This window comes from Rana temporaria, chromosome 2 (genome assembly GCF_905171775.1).
Source record: "Rana temporaria chromosome 2, aRanTem1.1, whole genome shotgun sequence".
NCBI classification, from domain to species: Eukaryota; Metazoa; Chordata; class Amphibia; order Anura; family Ranidae; genus Rana; species Rana temporaria.
In genome coordinates, this window is record NC_053490.1 from 147,835,608 (window position 1) to 147,854,726 (window position 19,119).

The following is a 19,119-nucleotide window of genomic DNA, read 5'->3' on the forward strand; positions in this document are numbered from 1 at the left end:
GCCAGGGTTGTAGGGAAGAGGCCCTTGTCCCCCTGCCATAAAGCAAGGGGTTAATCACTAGGGGGCGCTGTAGGGGTTAAGTGTGACCTCATGTGTGTTTCTAACTGTAGGGGGCGGGGCGGGATGTGTGACTTCAGTGATCGTCGTTCCCTATATCAGGGAACAGACGATCACTGACATTGCCACACAGAAGAACTGGGAAGGTGTGTTTACACTCACCTCTCCCCATTCTTCAGCTCCTGTGACCGATCGCAGGACACCGGCGACGATCGGGTCCACAGTTCTCGCAGGCGCGGTCACGGAGCTTTGGACCGGGTCGCAAGCGCACCGGCACGCTCGCGACCCACGGCTGGGCTCTTACAGGGGACGTATATATACGTCCATGTGCCCAGCCATGCCATTCTGCCGACGTATATCGTCGTGCGGCGGTCCTTAAGTGGTTAAAAAAAATCCTAATACTAAGGCCCCGTTCACACCGTTCACACCTGAGTAGTTTTCTGCTTGAAGCTTGTAGCTCTAAAACGCTCAACAAGCCAAATCTCATTCATTTCAGTGCCCCCTGTTCACATCTGAGCGTTCTGTCGCCTGAAGCAAATCCCCTGAAGCTTAAAAAAGTACATGAGCTTCTTTTTGGCAGATTACAAGCATTTTTGGCCCCATAGACTTCAACAGAGATGCCTGATTTAAGCATCTTACAAGTGTTTACGAGCGTTTTCTGCTCAAATAGCAACTCTCCACCCCTGATTTCCTCTCCCTCTCCTTCTTTTAGTGCTTTCTATTGGTTAAACAAGCAGTAAAACGCTTGTAATACACTTCTAAAACTCTTTAAAAAAGCTTGTAAAAAGCTGCAAAAAAACGGCCGAAAAATGCTAGTAAATTGATACGCTCAGGCCGCGTACACACGATCAGTCCATCCGATGAGAACGGTCCGAAGGAGCGTTGTCATCGGTTAACCGATGAAGCTGACTGATGGTCTGATGTGCCTACACACCATAGGTTAAATAACCGATCGTGTCAGAACGCGGTGATGTAAAACACAATGACGTGCTGAAAAAAACGAAGTTCAATGCTTCCAAGCATGCGTCGACTTGATTCTGAGCATGCGCGGGTTTTTAATGATCGGTTTTGACCTATCGGTTAGGCGTCCATCTGTTCAATTTTAAAGCAAGTTCTAATTTTTTTGACCGAAGGGGCCCACACACGATCGGTTTGGACCGATGAAACGGTCCTTCAGTCCGTTTTCATCGGTTTTGACCGATCGTGTGTACGCGGCCTCAGGTGTGAATGGAGCCTAAAATAACCGATTTGCACATTATAGATTACCTAAATACACCTTGGTTTATTCTTAAGTCAACCAACGGCTGAAAATGTTGAGATGTATTTAAAATGTACTCTGCATTAACATAATACAGCTCTTATTACTGCTCTCTGTTGTTCATGAAAAATGGAAAAGCTCCTTGTCACACAGCAAAAAAGTAAATTAGACAACAATACCTGACATCAATAATTACACCATACTGAAACTGAGCTCGTGCCTCTCTTTTTAAAGAACCTTTGACTGATATATAAATGCTAGAAAATTCAATTAGAAATATGAAAAGTTGCTTATTATAACACACTAGCACAAATCAATACATTTGACATATTCAAATTATAAACACAAATGACACAAGGGACAATTTTTTTTTTTTTTTTGTCATAGCAAATATTTTTTATTCTCTTTAATGAACAAGCAGGTTATTAAATCTGTGTACTGCAGAGATATATTGTCTAATCACAACTGAACAGCGAGAATAGTAATGCAGGCGGTTATTACTGTTGTCACATCACCTTTGTGTTTAATACTGGAATTTTACCTTTCTTGCAAGCTTTTAATTTTTTTTTGTAATAAACATTCTGAATACATTAATCAGGTTAAAGCAGAACTTTACAGGAGGTAGTTACAATCTTACAATGTTATATAAAGATTCATTAAAGCAGTTGTTACCCTGAAAATAAAATAAAAAACGATCCTGTTAACCTCCCTAAGGCCTCGTACACACGACCGAGTTTCTCGGCAAAAACCAGCAAGAAACTTGCTGGGAGGTATTTTTTTGCCGAGGAAACCGGTCGTGTGTACATTTTCGTCGAGGAAACTGTCGAGAAACTCGACGAGCCAAAAAGAGAGCAAGTTCTCTATTTCCTTGACGGGAATGGAGAAAATTGGCTTGTCGAGTTTCTCGACAACCTAACAAGGAACTCGACGAGGAAAACGATGTGTTTCGCCCGTCGAGTTTCGCCCGTCGTGTGTACGAGGCTTCACACTCGGAATTACACTGCAGTATCCTGGTACAGGTTACTTACCTTGTCCCCAGGATCCTTCAATGTCCTTCTGCTGTATCCTCCGCCCGATGTATCAATGTTTTCCGGCGGCAAATGAAAAAAAGTGCAAAAAACATAACACACACAATACATTGTAATCTGTATATTACATTACTGTATAAAATCATTTCACCTCAGTTTTGTCCCTAGTGCTTTGTCCAGTGCCCTGCTGGCACTTTTACCATTCTTTCTACCTGGAAACGTAAGAACGTCCATGGCATTCAAAAAGCGTCCCTCTACGTCAAAAGCGGTTTTAGACCAGCTAGAAAACAGAATCACTTGCAGAATTGAGCGATAGATAATGATTCGTGGGGAAATTTGTCATCAGACACTAAAAGTGACGGCAGCGACGATTCTGCAACTGAGGTCAGTGATGTGCGGATTTGGTGCTCTATTGACTGTGGTACGGATCACGCAGCACTGTCGCAGAATCGTCGTTAGCCTCATTTTCAGTGTCTGGTGACGAATTTCCTCACTAATCGCCATCGCTCAATTCTGCAAGTGATTCTAATTCACCTGGTCTGATCTAAAACAACTTTTGATGTAGAGGGACATTCCATTGTCCTTATTGTAACGTCGGACTTTGTGCAGTCCCATGTTTCAAAAAATGTCATACCTGGGATGTTTACTAAACCAATATGCAGTGTCTGGTATTACAGTGACTAGTAATATTGCACACTTGTTTGTTTGCACGCTGTCCTCCCCCCTGTAAACTGACCATGGTTTATCATGGCTGCTGAGCCCTGACACCGAGGTCAGTTTACGTGCCTCCGTCATCCGCAGCTCTCCTCTCTGCTCTCCCCATCCTCCTCCCCCTCCCCTCCCCGCCTGTCAGCTTTGTGTGTGAGTCGTCCTCCCCTCCCCTTTATAGCACCGTTCCAAACAATATACAAATTACTGCACACAACCACTGCCGGACCCTTTGCTAGGATTACATGTAGTATATAGTGTATGCCATTTTGTAAAATTCATACAATATTCATACAAATGGAGTGCTTGGGGGGGGGGGGGGCATTTACAATCACGTTAAGTTTTAAGGGTTGATTTTTGGGTTTAGGTTCATGTTTAAGGTTCTGGTGAGTAAGGGCAGGGTTAAGCTTTATGGGAAGTTTAGGGGTGAGATCAAGGGTCAAGGACATGTGGGCACACACTTTATTTTTATTGACAAGGGACATCTGTGAGCACCTCCTTCACTTTATTATAAGATATTTACCCATGATTAAAAGTGTGTAATATATATGTTTTTTAAAGTAATTCCACGGACACATGGTTGGAATTTCCGATGGAAAAAGTCTGATGGAATTTTTTCATCGGATATTCCAATCGTGTGTATGCCCCATCTGACTTTTTCCGTTGGAAATTCCGACATACTTAGAAAGAAAACATGTTCTCTTTTTTACCAATGGAGAAAAAAACATGCATGCTCGAAAACAATTCGACGCATGCTTGGAAGCATTGAACTTCATTATTCTAGGCTCGTCATAGTGTTGTACGTTACCGTGTTTTTGAAAGTCGGAATTTAGTGTGTCCGTGTGTATGCAAGACAGCTTGAGAGGGATTCCGTCAGAAAAACCCGTCAGAGTTTATTCCTACGGAAAATCTGATCGTGTGTACGGGGCATAAAGGACATATTCCAAAAATCTCAGATTTCCATATATATTTCAATATAACTGGCAAATCTGTAGCTCTTCAATTGATGATGTTAAACCTCAAAAAAAAACATATGTTGTAGCTTACCACTTCTAAAGCCTCGTACACACGACCAAGAAACTTGACGGGCGAAACACATCGTTTTGCTCGTCGAGTTCCTTGTTAGGCTGTCGAGGATCTCGGTGAGCCAAATTTCCCCATTCCTGTCAAGGAAAAAGAAGACATGCTCTCTTTTTGGCTCGACGAGATCCTCAACAGTTTCCTCGTCGAAAAGTGTACACACGACCGGTTTCCTTGGCAAAAAAAAAAACAGCAAGTTTCTTGCTGGTTTTTGCCGAGAAACTCGGTCATGTGTACGAGGCCTTAGATGTGATAGCTACAATAATTTTCTTTTTTAGGCTTTCTTTCCTTTATTTTCACTGGTGATCCAACCAGTTATGCTGGCCATACACTATTCGAAAAATCGGCTGGAATTCAGTCATTTAGACAGTTTGTTCGTTTTTCGGACAGTTAATGGGCACAAAATCGATAATCGTCTGGATGTATTTGAGCCGAAAAAACAAAGGACAAGTTTGGAAATTTTCTGACGAACACACGATAAATTAAAGGTTAATGTGTTTCCCGTCCGAACTGTCTGCACTAGGTACATGTAAAAAAAACTAACAAAAAATGTATTCATTTATGTCCACTGAACGATTTATCGGTCATTACATGATGGCACTATCGTTGGCGCTCACGGCCGAATGTTCCGTTTTTCGAAAAGTGTATGGCCAGCATAAGTATGTTGTTTTTAAACAGAGCAAGCTGTCCTTTAGATATAGCATTTAGAGGGCTGAGACAAACCATTTACCACTGACAGGGGTGCTTACAACATTCAGCTTTTATTTATGTATATAACTTTGATCCCAAAAAGGAAAAAAACTGTTTGTTGTAACTGTTTAAAAAGTGTTAGCTGGAATTTGGCTTCAAGTTTCTAGTGTATTTAAATCTGATAGTACATCTTACATTCCCCCACCCCCAGATTGACAATGCGGAGCACGCTAATACAGGACAGTTACTGGCTAGGTCACCTGGTGAAAACAGAGGGGAAAATGCCTAAAAAATAAAACTGATGTAACCACCACATCTAATAATTGGTATACTGCAATATATTACATTTTTGTTTTTGGGTGAAATATCACTTTAAGAAGTGTGAGTACCTTGTACTTCAAAAACACAAATTCGCTAACAGAGATTGTGCTGCATTCACCACTTTACTATACTTATCATTATCATTCTTCACTAAATAATACATCTATTTTAAGTTCAAGAGAGATGAATACAAAAGGAGACAACGGGAGGAAGAAGAAGCTGAAATACAGAAGAAGAAAGACATTCAAAGAAAAAAGGTAAGAGTGCAAGAGGCTAAATATATGACTGTGATAGACACTATGGGCCAGATTCATGTACATTTGCGGCGGCGTAACGTATTGCATTTACGTTACACCGCCGCAAGTTTTACGGGCAAGTGCTTGATTCACAAAGCACTTGCCTGTAAACTTGCGGCGGCGTAGCGTAAATCCTTGCAAAATATTGCCAAAGGACACGTTCCTGGAAATGGCTATAAGTTAATTTGGTGCCGCATTGACCACCAGCTGGAAATTCGGTATCAGCAAAGATTAAAGCCTCGTACACTCGACCGGTTTTCCTGCCAGGAAAACTGTGCGGAGAGCTTTTGGCTGGGAAAACCAGCCGTTTGTATGCTTCCTCGCAGTTTTCCTGATAGCATAACTGCCGGGAATCCCGGCGGGAAAATAGAGAACCTGCTCTCTATTTTCCCGCCGGGATTCCCGACGGTTTTAAACCCGGCAGTTTTCCTATGCGGAAACACTGCAAGGGAGCATACACACGGCCGGGATTCCCGGCCAAAGCTCTCCCCGCAGTTTTCCCAGCCGTGTGTACACGGGGGAAACTTACCGAGCAGGTTCTCGGGTTTCCCGGCGGACTTTATACCGCCGGGGAATCCCAGTCGTGTGTACAGGGCTTTATAGATATGTCGCCGGCACACTAAGTATCTCTGAGATAGCGTCCATGCCTGAAGTAGAAGTCTTGCGTGGCCCTGAAACATCAATATTTCATACCGTGATGTGTACTTTTCAATACAATTTTAGGACACTATGTCAGAGATCCTTGGTGCACCTGCAATAACCTCTTAATTTAGATGTAAATTTGACATTGGCAGTATTGTATGTTGCTAACTTGAATTACATAAACATAACTGCAGGAAGTGAGCAGTCATTTTTGTCAAAGTGATGATTGCTCTCTTTTTATAATGGTTTTAGGCAGAGAAACTAGAAGAAAAAAGGCACCTAGAGGAAATAGAGAGAAGAGAAAGATGGCATACACACAGGGCAATGTAAGTAAAAACATGTAAACACTAAGTACAATAAATATTTGGAGCAGTTGAAAAGTGTATATAATTGCACTCCATTATACAGTAATGAAGGGATTTTATAAGAGGTAGTTTGATTAACGGACAAAGGAGCTTTTATTTATGGGTTGTAGCAATAACACTAACCAACATACTCTAAGAACAATAAAAAAAAAAAACCTTTAGTGCCGGTGACTTGTCCTCAATGTTCCCCTATGGGGGAAGTTCCTCCACTCACTGCGCAGGCGCAAACTTCCCGACGGAAATCCCCGAACCTCGCCCGGCATCCAGGCTCATTCTTTAACATCCCCGTGGATTGGAGGATGTTAAAAAAAGAGCCAGGAGGCTGAGCGAGCGAAGCGAGGCCGACTGGCCACTTTCCTCTAAGTCCACGTCGCCCTGGATGCCGGCCGCCGTTCGGGGATTTCCGTCAGCAAGTTTGCACCTGCGCAGTGCTTGACGGAACTTTCCCGATGGCTGGAACCATCTCTGCGCCTCAGTTCGCGCATGCGCTGGAACTTCCGTGATACCTGGAACCAGCACGGCAGATCACCGGTTCACACAGGGGCAACCCGACTTACAGCGCGACTTTGCAAGGCAACTTCAGCGTGACTTCAGTGCGACTCTGAGCAACTTACAACGCGACTTAAAGTTGCCTCCAGGACAGGCGACTGGCTGTGGCCAATCACAAAATAATCAGCTCTGTGGGAGGGAGGGGTTTGCCTGAGTAAACTATTTTCTCTTCCTGTAAAGTTGCTTTAGTTAAGACAGAGATTCGACTTGGAGGCAACTTTCATTGAAATCTATGGGTACAAGTCGCCTAGAAGTCGCCTTGAAGTAGAACAGGAACCTTTTCTGAAATCGGAGCGACTTCAGTAGTGTACATTAGGATGGCTCTCATTCACTTCAATTGAATTTCTCATGTCGCGCAACTTGGGGCGACACAAGTCGGATCCCAGGTCGCGGTAGTGTGAACCGGCACTAAACGAAAAGAAAATTAACCAATGTTTCATAAAAAACAATTCTTTTTTACAGTAACTAAGCTCATTTGAATTTCAGCTTGTTCTATTTTGTTTCATTCTAATAAAAATGAACGTCTATGTGTTTTTATATAAAACAGAGCCACTGCTGTTGTATACAGTTAAATATCCAACACACTACTGTAAGATGTGCATTGAAATAAACATACCAATGTTTTTTTGTGTTTGGTTTTTTATATTCAGTGCATGGGTTTTTGCTTTCTGAGTGTTCCACTTTTTCATGTGTTTCCACAGAACAAGCAGGAACCTTATTGTCCTTAAGCTCTTCTTAGAACTTTGCCTACTGGAGAGTGGTATTCAATGTTACTGTTATCTGGTGAAATTCAATTTTGCAGCCGAGCAAAGTAGTTATGAGCGTAATTCTATCAGGCTAACAGACTACGGTTCTGGCTCAGCGTGATACTTTAAACATCTGCACAATTCTTTCTAGAGAGTCCCTTTTCCAGGCTATTCTGAAGTGTTCTGCTGAGCTAAACCAATGTGTTAGCCTGTGTCAACCATAGAGGTAAATGTTGTCACTTTTATCAGGAATCTGGTGATCCTGGAATGTGCCTTCTTGAGATGCTGGAACACCCTCTACAGTCTTCTTACTATCTCTCACATACAGTAGGTGTTTGTGATATTGTGCTTTTAGCACGACAGCGTCGCGCTGATACTCGGCGACAGGGTGCCGAGATCTCCCCGACACCTCGCACTCACTGGAATAGTGACAGCACATCCCAGCAAGCGCGTCATAGAAGCGACGGGAGATCCGACTTGGATTCCCGCCAATTCTACACGTGTGCGGCGTTTGTTATGAATCCTGAGGGGGAAGTCCCCGCCGGATTTTAAATAAAAATCCGGCATGGGTCCCCCCCTCAGGAGCATACCGGGCCCTTAGGTCTGTTATGGGTTGTAAGGAGAGCCCCCCTACGCCGAAAAAAACGGCGTAGGGGGTCCCCCTACAATCCATACCAGACCCGTATCCAAAGCACGCTACCCGGCCAGCCAGGAAGGGAGTGGGGACGAGCGAGCGCCCCCCCCCCTCCTGAGCCGTACCAGGCTGCATGCCCTCAACATGGGGGGGTTGGGTGCTCTGGGGCAGGGGGGCGCACTGCGGCCCCCCCACCTCAGAGCACCCTGTCCCCATGTTGATGAGGACAGGGCCCCTTCCCGACAACCCTGGCCGTTGGTTGTCGGGGTATGCGGGCGGGAGGCTTATCGGAATCTGGGAGCCCCCTTTAATAAGGGGGCCCCCAGATACCGGCCCCCCACCCTAAGTGAATGAGTATGGGGTACATCGTACCCCTACCCATTCACCTGCAAGAAAAGTGGTAAAAACACAAATAAACCACACAGGGTATTAAAATATTTTATTTTTCTGCTCCGGAGGCCTCCCCTGTCTTCTTTATTAGCTCTTTTACCAGGGGAGGCTTCTTCTTTGACGTCTTCGGGTGGGTGGGGGCCACCGTCTGGTTCTCTTCCACCGCCGGGGGGGGTCGCTTTTAAAAAAGCCCCCACCCCCCGGCGGGTTTCCTCCGGCGTCTTCGGCGGGGCTCTTCTTCTTCCGCTATCCCGACGGGTCTTCTCAACTCTCCGGGGGTCTCCTTCTGTCTTCGCCGCTCTTGACTCGGCGCACCCCGGTTCTTCGTCTCGCTGTCCGGTGTCTTCTTCCGTGATGTACGTCTTCTCCTTCCGTGCTGTGATGAGTTCTTCTTCCGCGCTGTGACGTCATGTTCTTCACTTCTCTCCTTCTCCCGGTGTTGACACGTCGCCGGCTCCTCTCTGCAATGACGGGTGCGCGGGTGCATCGGACCTATATAGGCCTCACAGTCCCATCATGCTCTGTACCTACCCATGTGATACCTACCACGTGGGTAGGTATCACATGGGTAGGTACAGAGCTGTGGGACTGTGAGGCCTATATAGGTCCGATGCAAGGCGCGCATCCGTCATTTCAGCGAGGAGGACCGGCGAGTCAACATCGGGAGAAGAAGAGAAGTGAAGAACATGACGTCACAGCACGGAAGAAGAACTCATCACAGCACGGAAGGAGAAGACGTACATCACGGAAGAAGACACCGGACAGCGAGACGAAGAACCGGGGTGCGCCGAGTCAAGAGCGGCGAAGACAGAAGGAGACCCCCGGAGAGTTGAGAAGACCCGTCGGGATAGCGGAAGAAGAAGAGCCCCGCCGAAGACGCCGGAGGAAACCCGCCGGGGGGTGGGGGCTTTTTTAAAAGCGACCCCCCCCGGCGGTGGAAGAGAACCAGACGGCGGCCCCCACCCACCCGAAGACGTCAAAGAAGAAGCCTCCCCTGGTAAAAGAGCTAATAAAGAAGACAGGGGAGGCCTCCGGAGCAGAAAAATAAAATATTTTAATACCCTGTGTGGTTTATTTGTGTTTTTACCACTTTTCTTGCAGGTGAATGGGTAGGGGTACGATGTACCCCATACTCATTCACTTAGGGTGGGGGACCGGTATCTGGGGGCCCCCTTATTAAAGGGGGCTCCCAGATTCCGATAAGCCTCCCGCCCGCATACCCCGACAACCAACGGCCAGGGTTGTCGGGAAGGGGCCCTGTCCTCATCAACATGGGGACAGGGTGCTCTGAGGTGGGGGGGCCGCAGTGCGCCCCCCTGCCCCAGAGCACCCAACCCCCCCATGTTGAGGGCATGCAGCCTGGTACGGCTCAGGAGGGGGGGGGGCGCTCGCTCGTCCCCACTCCCTTCCTGGCTGGCCGGGTAGCGTGCTTTGGATACGGGTCTGGTATGGATTGTAGGGGGACCCCCTACGCCGTTTTTTTCGGCGTAGGGGGGCTCTCCTTACAACCCATAACAGACCTAAGGGCCCGGTATGCTCCTGAGGGGGGGACCCATGCCGGATTTTTATTTAAAATCCGGCGGGGACTTCCCCCTCAGGATTCATAACAAACGCCGCACACGTGTAGAATTGGCGGGAATCCAAGTCGGATCTCCCGTCGCTTCTATGACGGCTCTGTCTCCATCGCGGCAAGCCAGCTCGGCGCTGGCTCCCGCGATGGGGCTCGTAGGTGCTCAATCTCGCCGAGAAAGAGAGCGAGATTGACACAAAATCGGGTTCACCTACTGTATAGAAAGATGGATGTAAAAAATACTAGTTCTATGTTTCTCATAGCCACCAACAGGTTTAAAACTTGCCTTGGAAGTTTAAACATGGTTGGTAATAAACGCGAGAAAATTACACTCAGCACAGGCTCCAACTGCCTGCCTACCTACCAGCCTAGGTAGATTGTGCGTCTCCCATGGCCTGCACCACCTATATCTTTTCCCCCGCAGCTTGCCACTTGGCATCACCTCATTCATTGGCCAATAGAAGCACTTCCCTTGACTTGTGTCCCCATTGCTCTGGTAAGCTCTGTCTGCCTAGCCCCCATTGTTTTTTTGCCTGGTAGCAAAGTGGTGCTTTATGTATCCATCATAAGCCCATGTTATGCTAATGTCTGTTGCCTGTTCTGACCTCTGCCTGGATCATGCTACTGTCTGTCGCCTGCTATGACTCCAGCCAAGTTTACAGATTATACTGCTGCCTGTTGCCAGTTTTCACATCGGCTAAATCTGTACTCAGCTTCCAGCCAGTCACAAGACCAAGATCACTCCAGCATCGGCATTGAACTTCGCTAGTTCTCCTAGCCATCTAATACTTGTTACACTACACCTGGAGGAGCCGCTGGATTTGTTTGGGTCCTCCTACCTTGCTCCAGTGATGACTTCCCCTATACCTGAACCTGTGTAACACTAAGGCCTTGTACACACGGTCGGACCAAACCGATGTGACAGGTCCGTCGGACCGTTTTCATCGGTTCACCTCTGAAGTGGCCGTACGGCCTGATATGCGTACACACCGTCAGTCCAAAATCCGATCGGCTCAGAATGCGGTGACGTCAAACACACGACATGCTGAATAAAACGAAGTTCAATGCTTTCAAGCATGCGTCGACTTGATTCTGAGCATGCGCGGGTTTTGAACCGATGCTTTTCTGTACTAACCATCGGTTTGGTCCGATCGGGCAGCGGTCCATCGGTTCGGTTTTGAAGCATGTTTTAAAATTTTGGACCGAAGGAAAACAGACCGATGGCCTATACACACGGTCGGTTTGGTCCGATGAAACTGAACTTCGGTTCATTCTCATTGGTTCAGGCCGACCGTGTGTACGGGGCCTAAGACATCCAGAACTGTTGAAATAGGCAATGCTTTATTAAAGAAGGCAAAAAAGACAGATTAGAATAACTTCACATACGGTACTTGCACAGGCAATGTTAGAAAACGATGCAATCTTTGACATACAGGAGGATGGCCTCATTATATCCTAGCCCCTGACTAGACCACTGGCCAGTGGAGAACTTACCAAGATAGTGCCGGCATTAAGGCCTTTAACGCTTCACCTCTGGGCTCAAATCCTCTCCAAAAGTATAGCGTTGTCAACAACAGCTAGCAACACTTAATAGTGGCCAAAAGGCTTTTCATCACTCCTGTGCTCAGGCAAAGTTCTCTCTGTTGCAACCCCAAGGTGGTCGCTCCCACACTCAGGGTGGATATGGATTGAAACTAGGCTGTGGCCACTGACTGGGATCAAGCAAATAGCAGCCCCCAGCACTAGATCAGTACAATCACTTCAGCAGTGTGTGGTCCTCTTCTAGCAGCACTGACATGGTAGTAGCATATGGTCCTGTATCTAACAGCAACATTAATGTGGTATTAAACCCAAAAGCAAACATTTATTATATTAGAGCTTACCAATTCTTAGATGTGGCATCTGTATCAGTTTTCTTTTCAGGCTTTCTTTTCTTTATTTAAATGTTTTCTTTATTTTTTGTAATTTGTCATTTTTCAACATAACAATATGTCCAGCAGATATACCAGTTAGAGGGTTGAGACAAACCATTCCACACTGCCAGGGGATCAGCAGATGGAGTTTGGATTCAATTTGTTAGTGCATCTGAATTTGCTAGTGTATCTAACACTATCCTCCTGATGATGTCCAAATCTGCAGGAGCCCAGAGCTCAAGACACAGCATTTCAGTCTCTCCATGGGCAGTCCTCTACTAAGCCCTGTCCTCAGGCTCACTGCACACTCCACTGAGAGTGGTGGGCATGTCCATGACAGCAGAAAATGGAAATCCTCCTGGCCCTGTTGCTAGGGACTGGCATAGTCCAGGCTGCAGCAGCAGCAGCCAATGAGGTCCTTCCCCTTTTTTTGTGCTAAGACCCTAGTAGGAAGGGGAAATTAACTGCAGGACCAAGGGAGGAATGAGCCGCTGAGAGGCCTGAAGGAGCCTAACTATCACTACATACAGCATGTGAACTCTCCTATGGGTTGCTGGGTAAAGTCCCAGTCCCTCGAATACAGCACATTGCGCCTTGTATCCTGAGGGATCCAAATACTGGTAGACTTAAAGCGGAACTTTACCCCATAACAACTTGATAAAAAAGAATGTTCTTTAGCATGGAGCATACATTCCACTTTAATAATTATGCTACCAAAATTTGTGTGTGATGTAAATTGTTCCCAGCATTGCTCCTGTTTCTTCTTGCTGGAGGCTGCCATTTTGCTGAAGCCCAGAGCCCCAGAATAACAGTAAATCTTTAGGCTGTCAGCTGATCAGGCTGAGCCTAAAAATAAAGAGCAACTGAGCATGTGCAGAGCAGGGTGAGACAGGGTATTACTGGATTTTGCACATTATAGGCACTTATTTTTTTTATGTTTTACATAGCTATCTATACCTGCAAAAGAGGCCAGTCTGAAGTGATCTATCTGGACTTAATTTTCTGACTAAACTTCCACTTTCAGGAAAGGGAGGCTGCTATATAAGAATCCATATGAACAGCTTGCTGTTTTATATAAGACTCCATGTGAAAGTATTGCTGTTTTATATAAGAATCCATGTGAACTGGTAAACCTTACAAATGGTCTGAAAAAAAAACTGACAGTTGAGTACAATGAACTCACACAAATAGCTGTTGGATTTAGGGTGTGCTCTTGTAATTTTTGTATTATACATTCTGTTATACACAGTCTGCCTTGACTCCTTCATTTGTTATCTAATGTTACCCAGAACTCATAATATGGTGAATTTAATCAAATGTCTTATATTATTTTCATTGTTTAACTGATAGAATTAGTTATCACTGATTAATTTTACCTGTTGTACAGAGTACATTATGATATACAGTAAAACCTTGGATTGAGAGTAACTTGGTTTGAGAGAGTTTTGCAAGACAAGCAAAATGTTTTAATACATTTTGATATACAAGCGATTAGATAGCAGAAGGACTAAAGGGACCCCAGGGACCCAAAAGAACCCCAAAAAAGGAAACGGGCATGGAGGACTATTCCGGTACAGGATGAGTAGGTAGACTCAGAAAAGAGCAATTTATTAATACAATATCAATAAAAATAATAAAAACATCAAACATTGAAGACAATTAAAACGATACACATATTGTGACAACCGATCAAATCACCACAATTACAGTCCCCAAAGGGGAATCCAAGTGAGTGTTGGGGTCACAGTACAGGGAGTCTCTCTACTAGTTTCGCAATATTACATCGCTTGGTCAGGAGTAGCTCTAGGAGCTTGTGTCTCGTCGGCTCAAACGTCCAGCCAGCCAATGAAATTGTCTCCCACGGCGGCCAAGGGGGTACAAATGGAGATGGAACTGCGTGAGGTACACTGCAGGGAGTAAAAGCAGGGTCCCAAGACCAACCGGCCCCAGTAGATGGTGGACGGATAGAAATGGTGATAGAAAGTGATGGATACTGGGATGTGTCTTTTATACTCTGGATTTTGCTTCTAATTACCTTGTGGAGGCTTCCATTTGTGGATGGACACAACCTATCACATTGCTATAATCTTTTTATATGGACTATAAACTGAATGACCTATGAATAAATGGATTTGTAATGAATCAACTGAGTTTCCATTATTTCTTATTGGGAAATTCAGTTTGATATACAAGTGCTTTGGAATACAAGCATGTTTCCGGAAGGAATTATGTTCGCAATTCAAAGTTTTACTGTTTCTGTGAAGTCACATCCAATTTAATTAGTGAGAGTCCATAGTCCTCCATGGGAACCCTTTTATAAAAGATATGCATGACCTGTTATGTATCCATAACATCCAAAAATAGAATGTATCCCCTTTTAAAGCAAATATATGCACAAATAATCAAAAACAAAACCATAATTTCATTCAAACAGGATTGCCAGTGATACTGTATGTCTTTTTTAGAAGTTTGGAAAAGCAATAAAATCATAAAACTTTTTGTTAATCCACAAAATGTGCAATTATACTTTTAATTCTGCTTGATTGCTACTTAGCACAGCTGTCACTTATTCTTTTTAGGTGCTGAATTAAGCACAAATGAGTTTGCTCATCTTACTGCTTATCCAAATGTCTAAGATATACTTGTTAAGGAAATAAAGAGAAAATAAAAATGTACAGTAAATTAGATTAATTAAGATTGATTAAAGTGGTCAGGAGCTGTGAGAATGACACAGCGTACACACGATCGGACATTCCGACAACAAAACCGTGGATTTTTTTCAGACGGAATGTTCGCTCAAACTTGTCTTGCATACACACGGTCACACAAATGTTGTTGGAAATTCCGAACGTCAAGAACGCAGTGACGTACAACACAACGATGAGCCGAGAAAAATGAAGTTTAATGATTCCGAGCATGCGCCAAATTGATTCTGAGCATGCGTAAGATTTTTGTGCGTCGAAATTGGCTACAGACGATCGGAATTTCCAACTTTTGTTGTTGGAAAAATTGAGAACCAGCTCTTAAACATTTGTTGTTGGAAAATCCGACAGCAAATGTCTGATGGAGCCTACACGTGGTCGGATTTTCCGACAACAAGCTCACATCCAAAATTTGTTGTCGCAAATTCCAACCGTGTGTACGCGGCGTAAGAAGGCAAGTGATAGAAGGGATGTTTCTCTTCTGAAATTCACAACAGAGTAAGAAGCTCATTGATCCAGGAGCTGAGCAGAATAGAGCCCTTGAGAGACAGTGAATTTGCATTTTCCAAAGCTGCCTCCCAGGTGTCTCCCATCTAAAAGGTATGTGCAGCTGGAAGGAGGACTGTGGCACACCAAGAATTCACTTTTGTCACTATATTTCCCTGTTGGCCTGGAAATCTTTGAAACCTTGCAAGAAAAACCCAATCACTTCTACATCTTTTTCTTTTTAATAAATATATGCTTATATGGTATGCTTTTTCTACGCTTCAAATTCTGGAGTTCTCAGCAGTGCTTTTTTCCCAAGAAAGACAGTCATGAAAAAGCCACACAATAGCATGTGGTAGAATATAATGAAGATCAGTTAGTACGATTGCACCATGCTCAAATAGTAAATGCTACAATATGTTTCAAATGCTATTTGTGTAGCTTACTCAATAGGGAGATTTTTTCCAACTGTTTAAAGTGGTTGTAAACCCATCTAAAAAAAGGAAAACCTACAAGACAAAGGCATAATGAGCTAGTATGCATCAAATACTAACTCATTATGAAATACTTACCTTAGAGCAAAGCTGTTTTAGCGGTCCGTATACACCGTTGTGACTGGTGACATGTCTCCCGGAGTTATTTCCGGGTTCACAGGCTCTGGCACTGTGATTGGCCAGAGCCACAATGACGTCACTCCCACGCATTAATGCGGGAGCTGCCGGACACGGCACAGGCCCTTTAGAAATGGCACAATCAAGCTGTTTCTTTGGTGCGCATGCGCCGATGACGTCGGAGCAAGTGTATATGTGCAGGTTTAGGAGATATTTACAGTACCTACAGTACCTCTTTAATATTAATTTTCATTTGCTCTGTATAGCACCACAGTTCAAGACTTATGACTATTTTTTTTTAGGGATGATAAGTTGTAAGGGGAAAACCATACCAGACAACAGACTAGACTTTTTTTACTCTTTGTTCCTCAATAGTTTTTTTTTTTTGTTTCTTATTTAAAATGACCTTCTTTTAATCCAATATTTGTGAAGCTGTAGGACAACACAGAATAAGCTGTATAAGAACTGCGCTGGATATTTTACACTTTGTCTGTTATATCACCTGCAAGGTAGTTAGTAATCAAAGTGCAGACATGCTTTACATCATGCAATGGATTCTGAAGTTTTAGTTTTGTCTTAAACTGTTTTATGATTTCTTTAGTTTTAGGCAAATTACTCCCTCCTGGTGATTTAAAGGCAGGTCAATTATTTAGCTAACAGGCAGAAAACTAGGCTTTTATAGTCTTTTCAAAGAGGCTCTCCAGAGTGTAATAATGAAAGCAATTTATTGAATGCCTATGAGCTTGCTTTCCAAGCTGTGCACATTAATCTAACAGTATTTTCTAGTGTAAAGTGTGCAAACAGATTGCACCAGCTAATCTACATCAAATGCTGCCTTGTATGCGAAAGGACAATGCTAGCTCCTACGTTCTACTATGAGAATGTCAGCCTATTTATTTAGGACAGTTCTGATAAGGTTCTTTGTTATATTATCCATATTTTGTTAATGTCACCCAGTCAGTATTGTTCAGTTGCGATAACTGGAGGTTATTAATAACAAATAAAAAAAAACACAAATGCAAAATGAAGTCAAAGTCATTGTTGATGATTTGAAAAAACTAAAGACCGATCACTTGCACCCTTCCTAAGATAGCCTCTAACCTTAAAGTAGAATGTAAGCCTAAACCTGCTCCCAACCTTATTCTAAGCCCTATATTAATAGCTTGTAATGAAAAAATGTCTATACTTAACTATCTAGGGCCCTTCCAGTCCAGTCACGCGATCTCCCTAGCGCCTGGCTTCAGGGAGAGGAGAGAGCAGCTGCAATGGCTGCAGTGCCTGGGTGGTGACGTCAATCATATGGGGCATCCATTGTCTTTTCTCCCTCCTTTCGCTTGAAGCCAGCGCTGGGAGTGACCGGACTGGAGTAAACTTAGATTAGATAAGTATCCACATTTCCTTTAACTCCTTAACGCCCGCCGCACGACTATTTACGTCCGCACAATGGCACTGACAGGCAGAAGGACGTATATATACGTCCTTGCCTTTCCGCGGGTCGGGGATGCGATCGGGACCCCCCCCCCCCCCCCGCTGCGTGCGGCGGGCGGATTCCCTCGGGGAGCGATCCGTCGCGATCGCTCCCCGGAGCTGAAGAACGGGGAGAGCCGTATGTAAACACGGCTTCCCCGTGCTTCACTGTGGCGGCGCATCGATCGTGTCATCCCCTTTATAGGGGAGACACAATCGATGACGTCAGACCTACAGCCACACCCCCCTACTGTTGTAAACACACACTAGGTGAAGCCTAACACGTTCAGCGCCCCCTGTGGTTAACTCCCAAACTGCAACTGTCATTTTCACAATAAAGAATGCAATTTAAATGCATTTTTTGCTGTGAAAATGACAATGGTCCCAAAAATGTGTCAAAATTGACCGAAGTGTCCGCCATAATGTCGCAGTCACGAAAAAAAACGCTGATCGCCGCCATTAGTAGTAAAAAAAAAATAATTAATAAAAATGCAATAAAAATATCCCCTATTTTGTAAACGCTATAAATTTTGCGCAAACCAATCGATAAACGCTTATTGCGATTTTTCATTTACCAAAAATAGGTAGAAGAATACGTATCGGCCTAAACTGAGGAAAACATTTTTTTTTATGTATGTTTTTGGGGGATATTTATTACAGCAAAAAGTAAAAAATATTGAATGTTTTTCAAAATTGTCGCTCTTTTTTTGTTTATAGCGCAAAAAATAAAAACCGCAGAGGTGATAAAATACCACCAAAAGAAAGCTCTATTTGTGGGGAAAAAAGGACGTAAATTTTGTTTGGGAGCCATGTCGCACGAGCGCGCAATTGTCTGTTAAAGCGACGCAGTGCTGAATTGTAAAAACGCCTTTGGGCATTTAGCAGCATATTGGTCCGGGGCTTAAGTGGTTAAAGGATAATTAGTTAAGGGCTTAGAATGGGATTGTAAAGTCAGAAGGTTTTTAATCTTAATGCATTGTACGCATTAGTATAAAAAGCCTTCTGTGTGCAGCAGCCCCCCTAATACTTACCTGAGCCCCATCTCTGTCCAACAATGTCCATGAGTGTCTCGTCCGTCAGAGACTCTCCCTCCTGATTGGCTCCACGCCATTGACTCCCGCTGCTGTCAATCAAAGTCAGCTAGCCGATCAGGAGAGAGAGGAGACTGGGCCAGGTCGCAGCTCTGTGTCTGAATGGATACACAGAGCTGTGACTCGGCTCGGGTGCCCCCATAGCAAACTACTTGCTGTGAAAGCACTCGACAGGGGGTGCTAAGAGCACAGAAGAGGGACCTGAAAAGAGGAGGATCTGGGCTGCTCTGTGCAAATACACTTCACAGAGAAGGTAAGTATGACATGTTTGTTAATTTTATAGAAAAAAAAAACGAGACGTTACAATCACTTTAAGCTTAGATAGCTTTAGACTGAACTTCTACTTTAATATTTAGATAGCCAACATGTGGAAGGGTTGGAACCCCTGTCAAAGCTTGATTGCTGTCTGTGTCCCTGCTGTGCAGATTCACCCCTTTGTTTCTGCTAGTGCGCATCTGTTTCTGGTAAAGAGGTGGTTTTTCCATCAAATTGACCTCAAAATTATTCTTGCTTCC

The 19,119-nt window shown here is 44.3% G+C and overlaps 1 protein-coding gene across 2 annotated transcripts in view; it reads left to right on the forward strand.

Annotated features, from left to right (window-relative positions):
* Positions 1-19,119, forward strand: part of EPSTI1 (epithelial stromal interaction 1) — a 121,116-nt gene that overhangs the window by 41,368 nt on the left and 60,629 nt on the right. For both annotated transcript variants that reach the window (XM_040341299.1, XM_040341300.1), the window contains exons 5-6: positions 5,316-5,399; positions 6,333-6,406. In XM_040341299.1, coding sequence (XP_040197233.1) covers positions 5,316-5,399; positions 6,333-6,406 — 158 coding nt within the window. The remainder of the gene's footprint in view (positions 1-5,315; positions 5,400-6,332; positions 6,407-19,119) is intronic.